Below are 21,378 nucleotides of genomic sequence, written 5' to 3' on the forward strand. Positions count from 1 at the left end.
ATAGGTTCAGCATTGACTACAAATGTGGAAAGTGATGATGCTTTAGTCTTCACCTTAATAGTGACTAATCCAAAAACAGTCTATTTTTTTCACAATACTAAATACAGAAGGTCACTATTAACGTTGCTGTCAGTGTTATTCAGGTCAATTAATCTTTGATTACCTAAGGCAATCTTTAGCAATGTTTAAATTATCACCAAACGATTATTTTTAAAGAAAAGGCTTGAGCAAGTAGGTATCCTCATGACACATCTCAAGAAGGTGAAGCAGTTACCTGGACACTTGGTTCCAGGAGGCAGTCACACCCCTTAGGTTAAGTAGTACCTTAGAGTTAATCAATGGTCAGGGACAGGATGGTGTGACTGCGACTCAGGAAGGTACGGTGACCCAGGATATAATGTTGGAGGTGCTTCAGCCCTTGACCTTGACCAACAGGTACGAGGCACTTGCTACCTGTATGGATGAGAACAAGGACTGCAGGGAGGATGGGCAAACTGACCACGGCACCATGGTACAGGAGGCCATTCAAGCGGGGGGAGTAAAAAGGAATGTGGTAGTGGTAGGCGACAGTATAGTCAGGGGATAGATATTGTTCTCTGCAGCCGCGACAGGGAGTACCGAAGGCTGTGTTGGTTAAAGACATATCCTCACGGCTGGAGAAGAACTTAGCGTGGGAAGGGGAGGATCCAGTTGTCGTGGTCCATGTAGGAACCAATGACATAGGTAGAACTAGGAATGAGGTTCTGCTGAGAGAGTTTGAGAAGTAAGGGTCCAAATTAAAAAGCAGAACCTCAAAGGTAATAATCTCTGGATTGTTACCTGAGCCACATGCCAATTGGCATAGGGACAAACAGATTAGAAGGTTAAATGTGTGGCTGAAAGAGTGGTGTGGGAGGCAGGGATTTCAATTCATGGGCCACTGGCACCAGTACTGGGGAAAGAGGGAGCTGTTCCGTTGGGATGGGCATCACTTAAACCGGGTTGGAACCAGTGTCCTGGCAAATTGAATAACTAGGGCAGTAGACAGGACTTTAAACTAATGGGGGGGGGGGGGGTGGGGTGGGAGGATTCAGGAAAGAGTAAATTTAAAAGCAGCAAGGGAAATGTCAAGGCTCTAGAGCAAAGCAGAGTTTTGGGTAAATATTAGCAGAGTGGGTCAGGAAGGGACAGAGGGAGTAATAAAAGGTAATAGGGCATCAGTGACTAAGGGGGCATCAGGGAAAAATAGAAAAAAGTCAAAGCTAAAGGCACTATATCTGAATGCATGAAGCATTCACAACAAAATAGATGAATTAATAGCGCAGATAGAAATGAATAGGTTTGATCGAATAGCGATTATGGAGATGTGGTTGCAAAGTGACCAAGGTTGGGAACTAAATATTCCAGGATACTTAACTTTTAGAAGAGACAGGCAAAATGGAAAAGGAGGAGGGGTAGCCCTGATAATAAAGGATGGGAAAAAGACAGTAGCGAAAAAGGATCTTAGCTCCAAAACTCAAGAAGTAGAATCAGTTTGGGTGGAGCTAAGAAACAGCAAGGGGCAGAGTTGTTTATAGGCACCCAAAAAGTAGTTGTACAGGAAACTCTCGTTTAAACGGCACCTAAATATCCAGAATTCTCTATTAACCGGCAAAATTCATACTCCGAAAACAACACCTCAATAACCGGAAATGTTGCCGAGTCCGAGTCCGAGTCTCCCGCGGTGGCTGAGTTAGTCAGTGGGAGTAGTTCTCCAAACTGCCACTACTCGGCTTCTTGGCACTGTCGGAAGTCCAAACACCTCAACAACAGGAGTCTGACTCTCCCGCGCTGCCGGTAGTCTCTTCCAATCCGCCATTTTTCTGTGTGTCTCCCACACTGCCAGTAGTTATGGATTACCCTCAACTAGCAGTACTGTACTTAATCAAGCATCTTCCACCACCCATTTAACACAACATTCTGTAGGTGAGTACCCAATTACTGTATACTGCACATTTCTTGATTTTTTAATTTTTGTTTGTTAAAAATAGCCTTGGTAGATAACCCTCTCTGTCATCTGGAATTTTTAATCAACCGGCAACATCCCGGTCCCGTCGGTGCCGGGTACCAAAGAGTGTCATGTATTGTAGGGCAGAGTATAAATCAGGAAATTAGAGGCGCATGTAACAAGGGTAATACAATAATCATGGGGGACTTTAGCCAATTCGATTCACTCCACGTGATATCAAGAAATGGCTGAGCGCACTAGACACAGCAAAGGCTATGGGCCTCAACAACATCCCGGCTGTGGTGCTGAAGACTTGTGCTCCAGAACTAGCTGTGCCTCTAGTCAAGCTGTTCCAGTGCAGCTGCAATACTGGCATCTATCCGACAATGTGGAAAACTGCCCAGGTATGTCCTGTCCACAAAAAGCAGGACAAATCCAATCCAGCCAATTACCACCCCATCAGTCTACTCTCAATCATCAGCAAAGTGATGGATGGTGTCATCGATAGTGCTATCAAGCGGCACTTACTCACCAATAATCTGCTCACTGATGCTCAGTTTGGGTTCCGTCAGGGCCACTTGGCTCCAGACCTCATTACAGCCTTGGTCCAAACATGGACAAAGGAGTTGAATTCCAGAGGTGACGTGAGAGTGATTGCCCTTGACATCAAGGCAGCATTTGACCTAGTATGGCATCAAGGAGCCCTAGTAAAACTGAAGTCAATGGGAATCGGGGGGAAAACTCTCCACTGGCTGGAGTCATACCTAGCACAAATGAAAATGGTTGTGGTGGTTGGAGGTGAACATCTCAGCCCCAGGACATCACTGCAGGAGTTCCTCAGGGCAGTGTCCTATGCCCACCCATCTTCAGCTGCTTCATCAATGACCTTCCCTCCAACATAAGGTCAGAAATGGGGATGTTTGCTGATGACTGCACAGTGTTCAGTGCCATTCGCAACTCCTCAGATAATGAAGCAGTCTATGCCTGCATGCAACAAGACCTGGATGACATTCAGGCTTGGGATGATAAGTGGCAGGTAACATTCATGCTACACAAGTGCCAGGCAATGACTATCTCCAACAAGCGAGAGTAACCGCCGCCCCTTGACATTCAACGGCATTACCATCGCCAAATCCCCCACCATCAACATCCTGGGGGTCATCATTGACTAGAAACTTAACTGGACCAGGCACATAAATACTGTGGCAACAAGAGCAGGTCAGAGGCTGGGTATTCTGCAGTGAGTGTCTCACCTCCTGACTCCCCAAAGCATTTCCACCATCTACAAGGAGTGTGATGGAATATTCTCCACTTGCCTGGATAAGTGCAGCTCCAACAACACTCAAGAAGCTCGACACCATCCAGGACAAAGCAGACCGCTTGATTGGCACCCCATCCACCACCTTAAACATTCACTCCCTCCACCATTGGCGTACTGTGGCTGCGGTGTGTGCCATCTACACGATGCATTGCAGTTACTTGCCAAGGCTTCTTCCGCAGCACTTCCCAAACCCGCAACCTCTACCACCAAGAAGGACAAGTGCAGCAGGTGCATGGGAACACCACCACCTCCAAATTCCCCTCCAAGTCACACACCATCCTGACTTGGAAGTATATCGCTGATCCTTCATCATCGCTGGGACAAAATTCTGCAACTACCTCCCTAACAGCACTGTGGGAGTACCCTCACCACACAGACTGCAGCGGTTTAAGAAGGTGACTCACCACCAGATTCTCAAGGGCAAAGAGGGATGGGCAATAAATGCTGGCCTTGCCAGCGACGCCCACATCCCATGAATGAATTTTTAAAAAATAAGGAAATGGCAGAGACATTAAACAAATGCTTTGTATCTGTCTTCATGGTAGAAGACACAAAAAACATTCTGGAAATAATGGGGAGCCAAGGTTCTAGAGAGAATGAGGAACTTAAAGAAATCAGTATAAGTAAAGATATAGCTGGAGAAATTGTCCTCCTTTGCGCCTCCTGTTAGCGCCTCCGGGAGCGATAATGGGGCACTAAGGGCTTACTGACCGGGCGCGGCGAAATTACTGATGCCCACTGTTAGATCCGTGGTTCAGTGGATAAATAATTACACGGATGCTGTACATAAACAAATAACAGGTCTTTACTGGAGGAGGGTAATCTCTAGACTGGGGTACAGAAGCATGCGCACAGCTTATATACCGGTGTGGTCACTGCCGGTACTACAGTATACAGGAGCTGTAAAAAGTAGTTCTGACTTAAAGCACATACACTACAATTCCTCCCTTTTTAGATTAATAATACCCCCTTAATATTCAAATAACAATTACATTTTTACATGTACATTCAACAACAACAGTCCATTTATAGATTCAGTCTTTGGGGCGGCTTCCTGACCCTTTCGGGATAGCGCCTTTCCGGAGGTTCTTGTTCTTGGTGCAGAGGCGTTTCTGACCCCCTTTCATCGGGTAGTTCATCGGGTTCCACTGCTACTGGGCCTGAAGTAGATACTACCGGTATGTCGGGTTCATCCCCAGGTACTCGAGACATGGGGTTGACGCATTCCTGTGATGCTAAGATCTGATCGACATGGCGTCTCACAATGTTCTCCCCGACATCCACTGTGTACATTAATGGCCCCTGCCTTGTACATATCGTTCCGGGTTGCCACTTCTCTGTTCGATAGTCCCGGGCCAAGACTGGTTGCCTTACATTGAAGCTCCTTGTCGGTTTCTCGTTGATGTGCTGGAATTGCTTGTCCTCAACATTTCTTCGCACATTTGGTCTGAGCAAGTCCAGATGAGATCGCAACCTTCGGTTAAAGAACATCATGGCCGGGGTCTGGTTGGTAACTGCATGTGTCGCGTTTCGGTAGGCTAATAAGAAATTGTCCATCTTATGCTGTAGTGGAATTTCCTCATCGCACATGGCCTTTATCGCCTTCTTAAAGGTTTGTACGAACCTCTCAGCCAATCCATTGGTGGCTGGATGATACGGGGCGGATGTGTAATGCCTTACCCAATTCCTTTTCATGAATTTTTGGAACTCGTCGGACACAAACTGTGGTCCATTATCAGAGCAGATCTGCTCTGGCGACCCGTTTCTGGCAAATATGGTCCGTAGGACTGCAATCGTTTTCTCTGTAGTGGTTGAAGACATCTTTATCACCTCAGGCCACTTTAAATGAGCATCCACTGCTATTCAGGACATTGAGTCCATGAATGGACCAGCGAAATCAATGTGCACCCGTTGCCATGGAGAGGAGGGCCACTCCCATCTGTAAACATCTGACATGATTCTCTGACTATATAAGCTGTGTCTTTATGCATTTCTCCACTTCACCTGAAGAAGGAGCAGCGCTCCGAAAGCTTGTGATTTCAAATAAAGCTGTTGGACTATAACCTGGTGTTGTGTGATTTCTTACATTTGTCCACCCCAGTCCAACTCCGGCATCTCCACACCATGACTCCCATGGGTGTAGAGGGGCATGTGGTGGTGCATTTTGGACCTTCTGGCATCCTAAGCAGCTCTTAGTTAGGTCTTCGATTTGTTGATCGATTCCCGGCCACCACACATAAGCCCTAGCTAGGCTTTTCATTTTCACTCCCCCCAGATGACCTTCATGTAGCCCATTTAGCACTCTCTCCCTTAACTTGGGTGGAATCACCACTCTGGATCTACACATCACTGTCCCCTGGCATACTGACAGCTGTTCTCTTCTGGATGAGAATGCTGGCAACAGTGAGTCGCCATCCCCTCACCGTCAATTCATATACCCGTGACAGCGTCGGATCATTGCGGGTCTCCTTCTCTATATCCGCGTTTGTTACTGGCAATCGTTCAATTATTGACGAATAAAATATCTCGATAGGGTCCACTGCTGGTGCTTCCTCCACAGTAGGCAGTGGCAGGCGCGATAGCCCATCAGCGTTCCCATGCTGTCTCGTGCCTTTATATTCTATTTCATATTGATTCGCCCCTAGAAACAGGGACCATCTTTGTAACCGCTGCACAGTCATTACTGGCACGCCCTTCTTAGGATTAAAGATGGAGACAAGTGGTTGGTGGTCAGTCAGCAAGGTGAACTTCTCTCCATGCAGATAGTGGTTGAATTTTTTTACTCCCCATACTAGGCTGAGGGCCTCCCTGTCAATCTGGGTGTAGTTGCGCTCGGCTGAGGTTAGTGACCGAGACGCAAAGGCTACTGGCCTCTCCAACCCGTCTGGGAATTTGTGCGACAGCACCGCTCCAATGCCATAGGGTGATGCATCACATGCCAAACGAATTGGTAGTGCTGGGTTGAAATGGGCCAACACCTCTTTTGATGTGATCAATTCTTTACACTTCTGGAAAGCTCGTCTACATTCGTCATCCCACTTCCATGGTACCCCTGTTTGCAGTAGGGTGTTCAGCGGGTGTAATACCGTAGACAAATTTGGTAAGAACTTGTGGTAATAGTTTACCAGCCCGAGGAACGACCTCAGTTGTGACACATTTTCCGGTGCTGGAGCCTTGACTACTGCCTCTATCATGTCAGGGGACTTATGTAACCCCTCTTCATCGATGACGTGGCCGCAATACGAGATCTGTTTCTGGAAAAACTCGCACTTGTGGCGATTAGCTCGTAGCCCATATTCCTTTAATCTGGCGAGCACCTTCTCCAAGTTAGCGAGGTGATCACCGTCATTTTCGCCCGTGACCAAGATGTCGTCCAAATAACACTGGGTCCCTGGAATCCCTTGCAGGACCTGATCCATCGCCCTTTGCCAGATAGCCGGAGCTGAGGCTACTCCAAACACCAGCCGGTTGTATTGATAGAGACCTTTATGGGTGTTGATCGTAAGGTAATGTTTCGAAGCTTCTTCTACCTCCATTTGCAAGTACGCCTGGGCTAGATCAATTTTGGTGAAGCGTTTACCACAAGATAGCGAGGCGAAAATATCCTCAATTCGTGGAAGCGGATATTGCACCGTGTGAAGGACTTGGTTCACTGTCACCTTAAAATCCCCACAGATGCGGACCTTCTTTGGTTCCCCAGGTGTATTACTCAATGACCTCTTCATTACAGGAACGATGGGTGTAGCCCACTCACTCCAGTCCACTTTGAACAGTACTCCTGAATGTTCCAACCCTTCCAGCTCTGCTTCAACCGCTGGTCTGATCGCATAAGGCACTGGTCTGGCCTTCAGAACCTTTGGGCTTGCATTATCCTCTATTTTAATTGTTGCTGTTATTCCTTTTAGTGTTCCTAGTCCCTCCTGGAACACTTCTTTTGCATCAGTTAGCATTTTTGACAGTCGTCCAGGTGTGACGTCGTCATCCTTTTTGGCCTCCACCTTCAGTGCCTGTATGGAATGCCAATCTAAATGTATCTTCCAGATCCATTCACGTCCTAGCAGTGGTGGTCCTCCATTTGGCAATACATATATATCCATTTTAGGTATTTCCTGACCTTTATATGTCACTTTCACCCTTATTTTTCCTTTGGGGTAGACTTTTTGCCCCGTATACGTCTTCAAGACAACCTCTGTAGCTTTCAAGGGTATGTGTGAAAATAGCCGCTTGTAGTCTCTTTGATTTATGACTGTTAGAGCTGACCCTGTGTCCAATTCCATTTCCACTTGGACTCCGTCTATCTTGAGTGTAACCCAGATAGTCTGGTGATCCTCCATTTCGGTTACATTATGTAGTTTCAGACAACCCAGCTCCTTGCTTCCGGAGTCTGTGTCACTTTTCTGTTCGTCTGAACCACTGTCCATCACCTGGTGTACCTTTTTGTACTTCTCCTGTGGAGATTTCTTACTGTTGGTTTTCTTCCCAGACCTGCAGACTCTTGCTATGTGTCCTGCTTTCCCACACTGTCTGCACACTTGGTCCTTGAACCAACAATCTTTCTGGTCATGTGTTGTTCTGCCGCAGCGATAGCACTTCCCTGTTCCATAGGTCATTTTGTTGGTGCCATATTCTTGCGGTCTCCGTTGTATCTCTGCAGCGCTCCTTGCGGCTGCTTCGTGTGATACTGCCATACTGAAAGCTTTGTCCAGCGTAAGGTCCTTTTCTGATAGAAGCCGTTTCTGGGTTCCTTCACTTTGTAGCCCACACACAAACTTGTCCCTTAACGTGTCTGCTAGTCCCGCTCCAAACTGGCAGTATTTCGATAGCTTGCGCAGTTCCGTTAGGTACTCAGCATTGCTTTCGTCTTTGTGTTGGTTCCCTTTATGGAACTTAAATCGTTCTGCTATCAGCAGCGGTGTGGGGTTTAAGTGGTCCTGTAGGATTTCTACTATACTTTCAAAATTCTTGTTTACCGGCTTCTCTGGGGTTATTAGATTTCGCAGTAACCCATAAGTTTTTGCACCCATGGAATTTAACAGAACCAGTGCTTTATTAGCATCTGGCACTTCATTCGCCCTGCAGTACACCTCAGTATGTTCCACATATGTCGCCCAATCTTCGACTTCATTGTCGAACGTAGAGATACTGCCACTCTTCGGCATCCTTGGTTGTGCGTTAACTATCACCAATGGTGCCTCCCACACTGCCCCTTCTTCTCCGCTGGCACAAAATGGCGTCTCCCGCGCTTTCCTTCCTTCCCGCGCTTGCCTGCCTTCTCCGCTGCGGCTTCGCAAAATGGCGTCTCCTGCGCTCTTCCTTCTTCTCCGCGGCTCAATGGCGCCTCCCGTGCTCTCCCTGCTTCTCCGCGGCTCAATGGCGTCTCCCGCGCTCTCCCTGCTTCTCCGCAGCTCAATGTCGACTCCCCTTGCTTCGCCCCGCGGACCCTGATCAGCCCGTGATCCCTGGCTGTGCTCTGCGTGTTCGTCTCTTGATATTTGTCGACGCCGCTCAAAATCAAATCAAATCAACTTTTTATTGTCATTGTTAGTGCACAAGTGCAGTACAACGAAATGTAGGCTTGCGGCTCCCGAGAGTGTACATTTAGATTAAGACATTTAAACATTCAACATATATTTGGCTTGTAATACATTAACATAAACATAACCATAATAAAGTGCATTGGCAGATGTGCAGGCTTTAGAGTTTATTTGTGGAGTTCAGTAGGATGACAGCCCTGGGAAAGAAACTGTTCCTAAATCTAGTCGTACGGGTGCGAATGCATCTGTAGCGTCTCCCAGATGGCAGGAGGGCGAACAGACTGTGGCTGGGGTGGGTAGGGTCTTTGATGATGGACCGTGACCTCCGTAAACAGCGTTTCTGGTATATGTGCTCTATGGTCGGTAGCCGGGTGCCGGTAATGCGTTGGGCAGTTTTGACTACCCGCTGCAGGGCTTTCCGGTCATAGTAGCTACAGCTGCCATACCATACTGTGATACAGTTTGTCAGGATGCTCTCTATTGTGCAGCGGTAAAAGTTAGAGAGGATCAGGGGTGACAGGTTACATCCCTTCAGCCTCCTTAGGAAATATAGGCGCTGCTGGGCCTTCTTCACCAGAGAGGAGGTATTGAGGGACCAGGAGAGGTCTTCCGTGATGTGGACTCCGAGGAACTTAAAGCTGTCCACCCTTTCCACCACAGCCCCATTGATGTGGATGGGGGTGTGACTTCTGCCTTTAGACTTCCTGAAGTCCACAATGATTTCTTTGGTTTTCTTGATGTTAAGGGCCAGGTTGTTATCGGCGCACCACTTCACAAGGTGCTGGACCTCCTCCCTGTAGGCTGACTCATCATTGTTGGTGATCTGGCCTACTACCATGGTATCATCCGCAAACTTGATGATGGTGTTGGAACTATGAACAGCCACACAGTCGTGGGTGAAGAGGGTGAAGACAGTCTAGAACCCGGCTGTTTCTTACCCTCTCTCTCTCCGGTTTGCAGTATTTTTCCTCGATGCCGCTCGGTGATCAACCCCCGGCTGCGCCCTGCTCTCTTCACCCTCTTTCTTACCCCGTCGACGCTGCCCGGCTCTCTCTCTCTGCCGTCGGTCGGCTCCAGCCGCCGCTGCTCGGGAAGGGTCTGCTCTGGACCTGTCGTCGGTCTCTTACTGCTCGTTGTGGCTGGGGAACCAAGCCCAGCTCTCCACAGCCTCCCCAGCGAAGTTGGATCTCTGCCTGACTGCTGGGCGGTTGCTCACGGTCGACGCTCGTGTTCCTGGACTCGGCTATTTTTCTTTTTATGTTGCAGGTAGATTCGCATCAACACTCGTCACCACTGTTAGATCCGTGGTTCAGTGGATAAATAATTACACGGATGCTGTACATAAACAAATAACAGGTCTTTACTGGAGGAGGGTAATCTCTAGACTGGGGTACAGAGGCATGCGCACAGCTTATATACCAGTGTGGTCACTGCCGGTACTACAGTATACAGGAGCTGTAAAAAGTAGTTCTGACTTAAAGCACATACACTACACCCACGAACTTCCATGGCGGGTTAGCGCTGGTGCTAAAACTTACCACCTCCATCTCCTGCGCCCCAGAGATCGTGACTTCATCTGGTGCACAGTGTCCCGTTATTACCCTGGATGTAAAATTCGCTTCCGCCCCCTGCAGCATTGCCAGGAGTCAACAACAGCAGCTGCAGGAGGCACTTTCACCTCGGTTGGCCGCTGGGGAATGCTAATTAAAGGCAGTGGTGGTCAGGTAGGCCAAAATTTTATAATGTCCCCAGTGTGCTGTATTTTGATTTTTTTCCAGCCCGCGACTGATCAGCCCTGCACTCTCAGAGTGCTTGGAGCTGCAATGCATGTATCGCAGGTGCTGTCACCAACTATTCCCAGCCTTAGCCTTCAATGACCGCAGCATTGACCTTTCCCTTTAAGGGAGTGAAGGAGCCTGTAAAACCAGCAGCGCTACACGGAACATTGTGCAGCGCTCTGCCGCTACTGCCCCCTCACTCCCTTTAGCACTCTAAGGGAAGTGGTAGCGTTTGATTTAGTGCTCCACTTCCCTCTTGGAGCGCTAAACTGGGAGTTCCCGTTGGAATCAATTGTGTAGCGTCCGGCGATACTTTTGCGGTCCCGCAAAAGTTATCACCCCAAACGGGGCGCTATGCAATTTCTAGCCCTTAGTGCTGGAAAAATTAATGGTGCTAAGTGGCGACAAGTCCCCTGGACCTGATGACCTACATCCTAAGGTTTTAAAAGAGGAAGCTGCAGAGATAATCATTGCACTGGCATTAATCTTCCAGAATTCCCTAGCTTCTAGAACACTCCCCAAACATTGGAAGGTAGCAAACATAACCCCGCTATTTATGAAAGGAGGAGGAGAAAAAAATGGGGAACTATAAGCCAGTTAACCTGACATCAGTAGCAGGCAAAATGCTAGAATCTAGTATTAGGGACATGGTAACAGGTCACGTAGAAAATCATAATTTGAATAGGCAGAGTCAACATGGTTTTATGAAAGGGAAATTGTGTTTGACAAATCTGTTGGAGTTTTTTGAAGATGTAACTAGTAGGATGGATAAGGGGGAACCAGTGGATGTAGTGTATTTGGATTTTCAAAAAGCACTCGATAAGATGCCACACAAGAGGTTATTACACAAAATTAGAATTCATGGGACTGGGGGTAATATATTAGCATGGATACAGAATTAGTTAATGGACAGAAAATAGAGAGTAAGAATAAATGGGACTTTTTCGGGTTGGCAGGCTGTAACTAGCAGAGTACCGCAAGGATCAGTGCTTGGGCCTCAGCTATTTACAATCTATATTAATGACTTAGATGAAGGGACTGAGTGTAACATATCCAAGTTTGCTGATGATACAAAGTTTGGTGGGAAAGTAAGCTGTGAGGAGGATGCAAAGAGGCTGCAGAGAGATATAGACAGGTTGATTGAGTGGACAAGAACATGGCAAATGGAATACAATGTGGGGAAATGTGAAGTTATTCACTTTGGTAGGAAAAACAAAAAAGCAGAATATTTTTGGAATGGTGAGAGACTGGGAAATGTTTGCACTCAGAGGGACCTGAGTGTCCTTGTACATGAATCACAGAAAGTTAACATGCAGGTACAGCAAGCAATTAGGAAAGCAAATGGTATGTTAGCTTTTGTTACAAAGGGATTAGAGTATAAGAGTAAAGAAGTCTTACTACCATTGTACAGGGCATTGGTGAGGTCACACTGGAGTACTGTGTACAGTTCTGGTCTCCTTACCTAAGGAATGACATACTTGCCCTAGAGGGAATGCAATGTAGGTTCACTAGACTGGTTCCGGGGATGAGGGGATTGCCCTATGAGGAGAGATTGAGTAGACTAGGCCTATATTCCCTAGAGTTTAGAAGAATGAGAGGTGATCTAATTGAAACATATAAAATTCTTAAGGGGCTTGACAGGGATAACGCTGAGAAAATGTTTCCCCTGGTTGGGGAATCTAGAGCACGGGGGTCACAGTCTCAGAATAAGGGGTAGGCCATTTAGGACTGAGATGAGGAGAAATTTCTTCACTCAAAGCGTTGTGAATCTTTGGAATTCTCTACCCCAGAGAGCTGTGGATGCTCAGTTGTTGAGTATATTTAAGACAAAGGTTGATACATTTTTGGGAATTAAGGGATATGGGGATAGTGCGGGAAGGTGGAGTTGAGGTAGAAGATCAGCCATGATCTTATTGAATGGTGGAGCAGGCTTGAAGGGCCAAATGGCCTACTCCAGTTCCTATTTCTAATGTTCTTATGATGTGACCCACATTGTGAAGGAGATCTTGGATTTAGTTCTTGAGCCTTTTCTTATCCTCAGAACACAAAGTAATTTCCACACTGCATATCAGGAATATCAAAAAGAGCTTTCAACTGAATCCTTTCCAAATTCATTATGCATAAAAAGCTTTCAGCTTAACGGTACAAAAAAGGCTTTGATTGATCAGGACTGCGGCTGAGGCAGCGACTGCTGCCTGTCTAGATTTTAAAACCAATTTACCCTGTCTGCGCTGTTTCACAATTCAAGAATAATTGGCCTCATGAGTGACCTTATACCCTCAGATGTTAAAAGTCGGGCTTTGAAAGCTACAGCTGGTCTTCCATGTGAAGTGAAGCACAAAAGGTAAGCAGCCTCTAGTTTGAATTTTTTCTCTTCAACTTCACATTAGTTCATGAATATAAATCAGTTTAGAGGCTTGCTGTGGTCCTGATATGATTACATCTGTGAGAACTATTTATGTCTAATATTTGAAGGTTCAGCATAATTTTTCAAGGATGTTGATGGGATGGCAAGATACAGCACAGCCATTTAAGAACTGGAATTATCATGTCAAAACTTGTATCTGGCAAATATTGTAATGCAGTATCTTCATAATTTTTAACTTCTGCCTGCAAGGCAAGTGATGCAAAGAACAGCACCATCCATTTGTATATGTCGATATGAGTTTCAGTATCAAAGATTGACTGGTATGGAAGCATTCAAAGTTATGGCCTGAATGCCCCAGTCTTGGATGTTCCTTCCAGTAAACTCTTGGGATGTCAATAACAGGAAATTGCCAAAGGAAAAGCCACTTTTGGATTTTTTTAAAAGATGACAACGCTGCAATTAACCATGGTTGTGAGATCATATCCAGCATGTGTATCTCGCACATAGCCTGACATAGTCATACTCACAGAATCATACCTTCAGTCAATGTCTCAAACTCCTCCATCACCATCCCTGAGTATGTCCTGTCCCACCGGCAGGACAGACCCACCAGGGGTGGCGGCACAGTGGTATACAGTCGGGAGGGAGTGGCCCTGGGAGTCCTCAACATTGACTCCGGACCCCATGAAGTCTCATGGCTTCAAGTCAAGCATGGGCAAGGAAACCTTCTGCTGATTACCACCTACTGCCCTCCCTCAGCTGATGAATCAGTACTCCTCCATGTTGAACACCACTTGGAAGAAGCACTGACAGCAGCAAGGGCACAGAATGTACTCTGGGTGGGGGACTTCAATGTCCATCACCAAGAGTGGCTCGGCAGCACCACTACTGACCGAGCTGGCCGAGCTCTGAAGGACATAACTGCCAGTCTGGGCCTGCGACAGGTGGTGAGAGAACCAACACGAGGGAAAAACCTACTTGACCTTGTCCTCACCAATCTACCTGTCGCAGATGCATCTGTCCATGACAGCATTAGTAGCAGTGACCACCGCACAGTCATTGTGGAGACGAAGTCCCGTCTTCACACTGAGGATACCCTCTATTGTGTTGTGTGGCACTACCAACGTGCTAAATGCGATAGATTCAGAACAGATCTAGCAGCTCAAAATTGGGCATCCATGAGGCGCTGTGGGGTATCAGCAGCAGCAGAATCGTATTCCACCACAATCTGTAACCTCATTGTCCGGCATATCCCTCACTCTACCATTACCATCAAGCCAGAGGACCAACCCTGGTTCAATGAGGAGTGTAGAAGAGCATGCCAGGAGCAGCACCAGGTGTACCTAAAAATGAGGTGCCAACCTGGGGAAGCTGCAACACAAGACTACGTGCATGCTAAAAAGAGCTACGGAGCATGTTATAGATAGGGCTAAGCGATACCACAATCAACGGATCAGATTAAAGCTCTGTCCTGCCACATCCAGTCATGAATGGTGGTGGACCATTAAACAACTAACGGGAGGAGGAGGCTCCATGAATATCCCCATCCTCAATGATGGCGGAGCCTAGCATGTGAGTGCAAAAGACAAGGCTGAAGCGTTTGCAACCATCTTCTACAAGAAGCGCCGAGTGGATGATCCATATCGGGCTCCTCCTGAGGTCCCCACCATCATAGAAGCCAGTCTTAAGCCAATTTGATTCACTCCACGTGATATCAAGAAACGGCTGAGCGCACTGGATACAGCAAAGGCTATGGGCCCTGACAACATCCCGATTGTTGTGCTAACGACTTGTGCTTCAGAACTTGCCGTGCCTCTAGTCGAGCTGTTCCAGTACAGCTACAAGACTGGCATCTATCCGACAATGTGGCAAACTGCCCTGGTATGTCCAGTCCACAAAAAGCAGGAGAAATCCAATCCGGCAATTGCCATCCCATTAGTCTACTCTCAATCAAATTGTTGGAAGGTGTCATCGACAGTGCTATCAAGCGGCACTTACTCACCAATAACCTGCTCACTGATGCCCAGTTTGGGTTCCGCCAAGACCACTCGGCTCCAGACCTCATTACAGCCTTGGTCCAAACATGGACAAAGGAGTTGAATTCCAGAGGTGAGGTGAGAATGACTTCAACTTGACATCAAGGCAGCATTTGACCGAGTGTGGCATCAAGGAGTCCTAGTAAAACTGAAGTCAATGGGAATCGGGGGGAATATGCTCTACTGGCTGGAGTCATACCTAGCACAAAGGAAGATGGTTGTGGCGGTTGGAGGTCAAACATCACAGCCCCAGGACATCACTGCAGGAGTTCCTCAGGGCAGTGTCCTCAGCCCAACCATCTTCAGCTGCTTCATCAATGACCTTCCCTCCAACATAAGGTCGGAAATGGGGATGTTCGCTGATGACTGCACAGTGTTCAGTGCCATTCACAACTCCTCAGATAATGAAGCAGTCTATGCCCACATGCAACAAGGGCAGCAGATGCATGGGAACACCACCACCTCCAGGTTCCCCTCCAAGTCACACACCATCCTGACTTAGAAGTATATCACCGTTCCTTCATCGTCGCTGGGTCAAAATCCTGGAACTCCCTCCCGAACAGCACTGTGGGAGTACCTTCACCACACAGACTGCAGCGGTTCAGAAGGCGGATCACCACCACCTTCTCAAGGGCAATTAGAGATGGGCAATTAATGCTGGCCTTGCCAGCAATGCCCACATCGCATGAATGAATTAAAAAAAAACATGTGCTATGTTTCCTCAATCTCAGCTCAGGTTGCACCATGGTCAGAGCATGTGAGTTGGTTAAGGTTCTTGACGTTGAGTGTATTGTGCTTGTATAGTCTCACTGCTGAATGAGAACATGAATGAGTTTAGTGCTGGATTATTAAGTCAATTGAATGTGTTTTTAAGACTCCTTAGGCTATGCTTCCACTTTCAAATAAGGGGTGCTATTTTCAATTTCAAGTAAGCTCTTATTCTTGATCTTTAACACTACTGCATTTAACAAAAAAATGTATTTTACATTCAGCGTATGAAATTTTGTACAATAAAAAATCTGTGTGTAAAGACAAGCTTGATCTGTTTAAAAATAATAAAAATAACAGCACAGTATTTTGGCATTTAGGGCAATGTCTTAAACTTGTGTTGTAGCCTCTGTTCTAAAATACTGTGCACTGTAGTCATCTGAATACACGGAGTTTCTGACTTCTTATGATAACCAATTGGTATTATAATGTGGAGATTGCTGCTGGTGTAAAGTGATGGTGGCCAGTGTTGTTGGGAGTACAGTACAGTAATTAGTCACTGAAGCTAAAAACAATGACCCTGAATTTGCGGTTGGTATGACGGCGTACTCTCCGCCTTTGTAACTGACCACATCTTCGGGATTTGGCGCATGCACATGTGGAAATCCTGAAGTTGCGGTCTGTCAATGACAGCTCCGAAACTGGCTGCGCTGTACCCTTCCCCCCCCCACCGCCATCCCACACAGAGCCGGCAATCAGTGATATCCCCTAAATCATTGAAACTGATGTAAACTTCAGTTCTTCCACAGTAATTACGCTGCTAAATACCCCACTAAAAGTTAGACCCAAAGGGATTAGGTGTAACTGGGGTTTTAGCAATGTATTGACTGCTAAACAAATGTTAAGGGCCTGGAAAACTAATTTTCATTTTGTACAGTGCGAAATTTATCCACTTTAATAAAAATTAAAATTACAAAACTTTTCAAAATTAAAAAAAAAAATTAAGTTTGTGTATTTTCATTTCAGGTTTTCCTTTTCCCCATGAGAGAGCCCCAATCTTTCTTTCACACTCTATAACTATTTTAAATAGTTAGAATCTTAAGAGCTTACTCACTTCCTTGTTCGCTGTCTGTGAGAATTCTGCCTTTTGATTGGCTGCTTAGACAGCCTGTTGACATCACAGCAGCTCGCACAAGGGGATCCCCACTACAGCCCATTGAATTGAATTCAAGGTTGGAAAATCTGAAGTTCTCAACACAGGGATTGCGAGATCCCTGTAAGGACCGTGCTTCGCAGCCAGCGGCGAATGCCTTCGCTTCGCTGCTGACCGCAAATTCCAGGCCATTGTTTATTGGAGACATTGAAGTGCAAGTGCAAATACACTCAATCTATGTGCTTAGTCAATGACATCAACAGATTGGGCACTTAAGAGGAAAGATTGACATTGTAGCAGTAACATATTGCTAGTTTGTTGCATCCAACTCATAAATAGAAAAGTGTAAAGGGAAGGTTGCAGGTTCTTCATTTAAAGATGAGTTGGTTCAATTGTTTTCCATTTTCTAGATTTTTGTGCACTATGCACTTAGTGGACTAGATAGAGAAGGATCAGCAAGAGCAGGAAATGTTGCCCATGATGTGACAAGGATGCATGAATACAGTCAAGTCCCACCCTCTGTCATACAGCAGATTCCTGTACCAGGTACAGGTAATAAGGGTAGAGATGTGCTCCTCTGGAAGTTCTCACATTTGCCTTCATTTTAAGGCAAACACCTATGTCAACCTTATATGAAATAAATGGTGGCAGGATGGCTTCAGAGAAAATAAGGCTATCTATGCAGCCATAGCTAATGACATGCCTCTGCTAACCATATACAGAAGTGTAGTGCAAGTGCAATGATGCTCGTACTACAACTAGAATTATTGCCAAACGTATTATTGGTATCTTGATTGGGGGAAGCCTTATAGCACATCCTCATTCCCTCAGAATAATTATTGTTTGCTGCTTGCTTCATAACTTAACCCTGTGTTTAAAATGTGTGAAACATGAAGGAGGTGTGTTGGTTGGCTGCAGGGTTCCACTGACATTGTGATCATTCTAGACGTCCTTCAGTTGCACCTTGCAAGTGCCAAGCATGCAAATCAGCAATGTCCAGGACTGTGATAGCGGACACATGCTGCTTCCAACAGTCTCCTGCTAATCCAATTTATGGGAGTTACATCCACAAAGAGGTACCAGGCACTTTTTCATGGATATAATTGTGTGCCTCCTCTCCTTGGGTCATTGCGGTTGGTCTTGCCATGTCTGGCCTGTAAAATTGGTTTTGCTAACTATGTAATCCCTAATTTTGTAATTTTGCTGAGTAAATATCTCACTTTGCCTTCCCAGTGCTTAACTGCCTCCTAATTGCAGTTTAGTTGATTAAGGCGATCAGTACTTGTCTCCTTCCATTAACTGACCCGCTGTATGGAAGATTTAGCCTACATTTTAGCTATGCACTGGAAACAGCAAAATCCTGAGTAAACCAGCAGGAGTAAATTCTCCCCAAAACTTTTATTGATCCTCAGTTAACCTGTGAACAGTATTTTTTAGGTTTGTGTACTCTGGTGCCAGAATTTGCATATGTACTTTCTTTTAATTTTGCAGCTTTCATACACCCATTGGTCTGCTTTACAAATTACTTCATCTGGCTATTCTAATCTTCATGACATCGTAGTTATTTTATTAAAAAGGAATCGCTGGACCAAGTCACTGTAAACATAGATTATTAGTTAATTGGTAGAGCAATTACGTTCTTCATTGGTTTTAATATTGCAAGTGTATAGAAAGTGCCCCAAACTAAGACATACAGAAACGTTTTGAAGGCTTCCACAACCAGTCATACTCTATCTTTATGAACCAGAGTATGGACCAATATTACACTTCAAGCCGGGGAAGTGGAAAGGTTGCAAGGGATATTGCACGCTATTAGTGCTGATGTGTCTGAAGAGATGAAATAAGAGTATTCTGGAACCATCAGATTATATCACAGTCTCAGTTAAGTATAATTTAATTACAAATACCTCATGATATTTCAGAACGGTTTTGGCTGGCATGCAGTTGCAGGATCGCCAGTGTTCAGTACCACAGGCACAGTTTCCTCCACAACGTTGAACAAGGAGGCAGCGAGGGAAGAAGACTGCATTCGTCTGCTTCAGCTCTTCTCGAAGGTTAACTGAATAGTTTCGTGGAGTACAGCTGTAGCGTTTAACATCATTATTCATTCTGTTCAAGTCAGCTATAAAAGAAGATTTCAAGAAAATAAGTTCTTCTTTGCTATCAAAAGTACCATCAGTGCTTGTTTTCTGCGATTGGGTTCAGAAAGTGCTCATTGGTAACATTTGCAGGCTTTTGAGATGTGTAAAAGAAAATAATTTCTTCTGACAAACTCATCACAATTTGATTTCATTACCTACAGCCATTAGGCTGAGCTGTTTATTGTATTATTTAATTCTGATACGTTCTTTTATATGAAGCTGTGCACTAATCATTTAAACATTATGGGCCATATACTGTATACTCAAAAGCTATTATCAGACCCAGTCCACATCCTATTAGTTTCACTGTTCTGCTGTAGGTAGTTATTCTGTTAATGACACAAGTTGCCTAATACCTGGAACAAACTACCACAAGCCACATATTAATTAGCAATCTCATTGCAAGGTGTGCAATGTTTATAAAGAATGTACTGTTGGGCAGTTAATCCTGCTCCGAGGACTTGTACATATTGAAGTGGATTTCACAAAAAAACAATGATTTCAACTACTAACTATGCAGCAAGTTGCACACAGATATAGGGTCCAATGTTAGCATTTTACTACAGTTGTGAAAAAGTGTGTTATTTTATTACTGTGTTTGGCAGTAAACTGGAGTTTAACTAGTAAGAACATGAGAAAGCATGGGATGAGTAAAGGCTATTCATGCAGTGGCGTAGGAAATACGTTCCATTGAAGAATTTGGGTCATTTTATGAGATATCTCCAATGATTATGAAATGCTAGTGCTGCAAATGGTCATTGACTTACTTATGCTATGTTCACAATTTACCTTGTTGAAAATAGTAAAGTGGAGCTGGAAGCAAAATTATTAAAAATGTGCATGGTTCCACAGAGCAAAACAGCTCAAATATAACATATGCAAACTGTGCCATAACACTTTTCACTTAATCTTTTTGAACATTGGAATAAGGCTGTACTTGCCTGAGGTATTAGTTGAATTACAGATTTTGAACTTTAGAAAAAATGTAGACAATTCTGTGCTCATTCCACTCTTAGCAACTGGAAAATTTACGCTATGTATAGACATATTATTGGAGATGTGCTAAACAGAAATGTTTCCTTACATGCTGTGAGGGTTATAGAGCAGCATTAGCAAAGTCCTAGGAGCAGAGTCAAGGAATAATGCAAGGTAGAAGGACATCCCCAAAACAGGGAAAAGTAACTTTCAAAAGTGGCATTTGCAATAAATAAAGGTTAAAAAAAAGGTCTTGCATTTGCTTCTATTTTATATTTTTTTACTTTTCCGATCCATTCTTTTTACTGTTCCTGACTGTTAGACTCTGAGAACAGTGTTTCATCCGTCAACAGAGAGGAAAGGATCATCTGATTGTAACTAACAATAACTCTCAATGATTGCTTAACCTGACTAAGATATGATTCTCCAGACCCATTTTGTAATTTTGATAAGTCTGTAAAGATCCATTTTTACTCAAAGAAGTTCATATGTGCAGGAATAATAATGACATTATTTATGTATAAAGATTACAAACAATTGTTGTGCCACCTCAGAGCCATATTAAAAATGCCAGCTAAACATCACAGTGCATTTCATTATCACAGAACTGTGCTCCTTCCTGTGTTATTACAGTTTGTGGAAGTGCTAAGCACATTTGAGTGGTTGCAATTGTGACTTTGTACTTGCGAAAAAACGCAGAAACATTAATACTATGAATAGCGCTGAGGTATGAACGTGATGGTGTGTTGGCAAAAGCCAGGTTGCTGGAGTAAGGGATTAGCAGATCAATGGATTGGCATCTATGCCAGTCGAAGCATTCAGACCAAAATGTTATTTGGTGGCACAAAATGTTTTCCTTTTCCCTGACAAGGTTTGATTGGCGTAACTTTAACAAAGATTTACAAATAACTTATTGAAAAATTCAAGGGCTTGGTCTAATATCAACACATCACAAATCAAATGGGACAGGAAGGTGGTAATGATAATGGTAGGGATGGGGAAGTATGATCTTTATTCTTCAGATGCTCAGTGCAGCCATTCCTTCCCCACCTCCCCAGTGTACAATCAAAAATGACAAACCAAATAGCACAGGGCATGAGGCCAGCAACAGCAATAAAATAATAAATTAATGCTAATGTTTATTTGGTTCAGGTTATGTTTTTCAACTCCTCTGATTATTTGAAGGACAGAATCATCATCCTAAATTTGAGGAGGACACCAGGAAGATTGTAGAGCTCCGGTGTGTATGCAGCATGTGCCATACGGATGCAGAGACTGATGTAAAAATTGCTACAGGTATTGAACATGAGAACATAAGAAATAGGAGCAGGAGAAGGCCATTTGGCCCTTCGAGCCTGCTCCGCCATTCAGTAAGATCATGGCTGATCTTCTACCTCA

General features: G+C 45.0%; 1 protein-coding gene across 3 annotated transcripts in view; it reads right to left on the reverse strand.

Moving 5' to 3' along the window:
- The window catches only part of pdgfd (platelet derived growth factor d), a 199,052-nt gene that overhangs the window by 14,839 nt on the left and 162,835 nt on the right, over positions 1-21,378 (reverse strand). For all 3 annotated transcript variants that reach the window (XM_085999059.1, XM_085999058.1, XM_085999057.1), the window contains one exon: positions 18,772-18,986. In XM_085999059.1, the coding sequence (XP_085855185.1) occupies positions 18,772-18,986 (215 nt within the window). The remainder of the gene's footprint in view (positions 1-18,771; positions 18,987-21,378) is intronic.

This window comes from Somniosus microcephalus, chromosome 10 (genome assembly GCF_052327205.1).
Source record: "Somniosus microcephalus isolate GS21.2 chromosome 10, FLI_Smic_1.0, whole genome shotgun sequence".
Classification (NCBI taxonomy): Eukaryota; Metazoa; Chordata; class Chondrichthyes; order Squaliformes; family Somniosidae; genus Somniosus; species Somniosus microcephalus.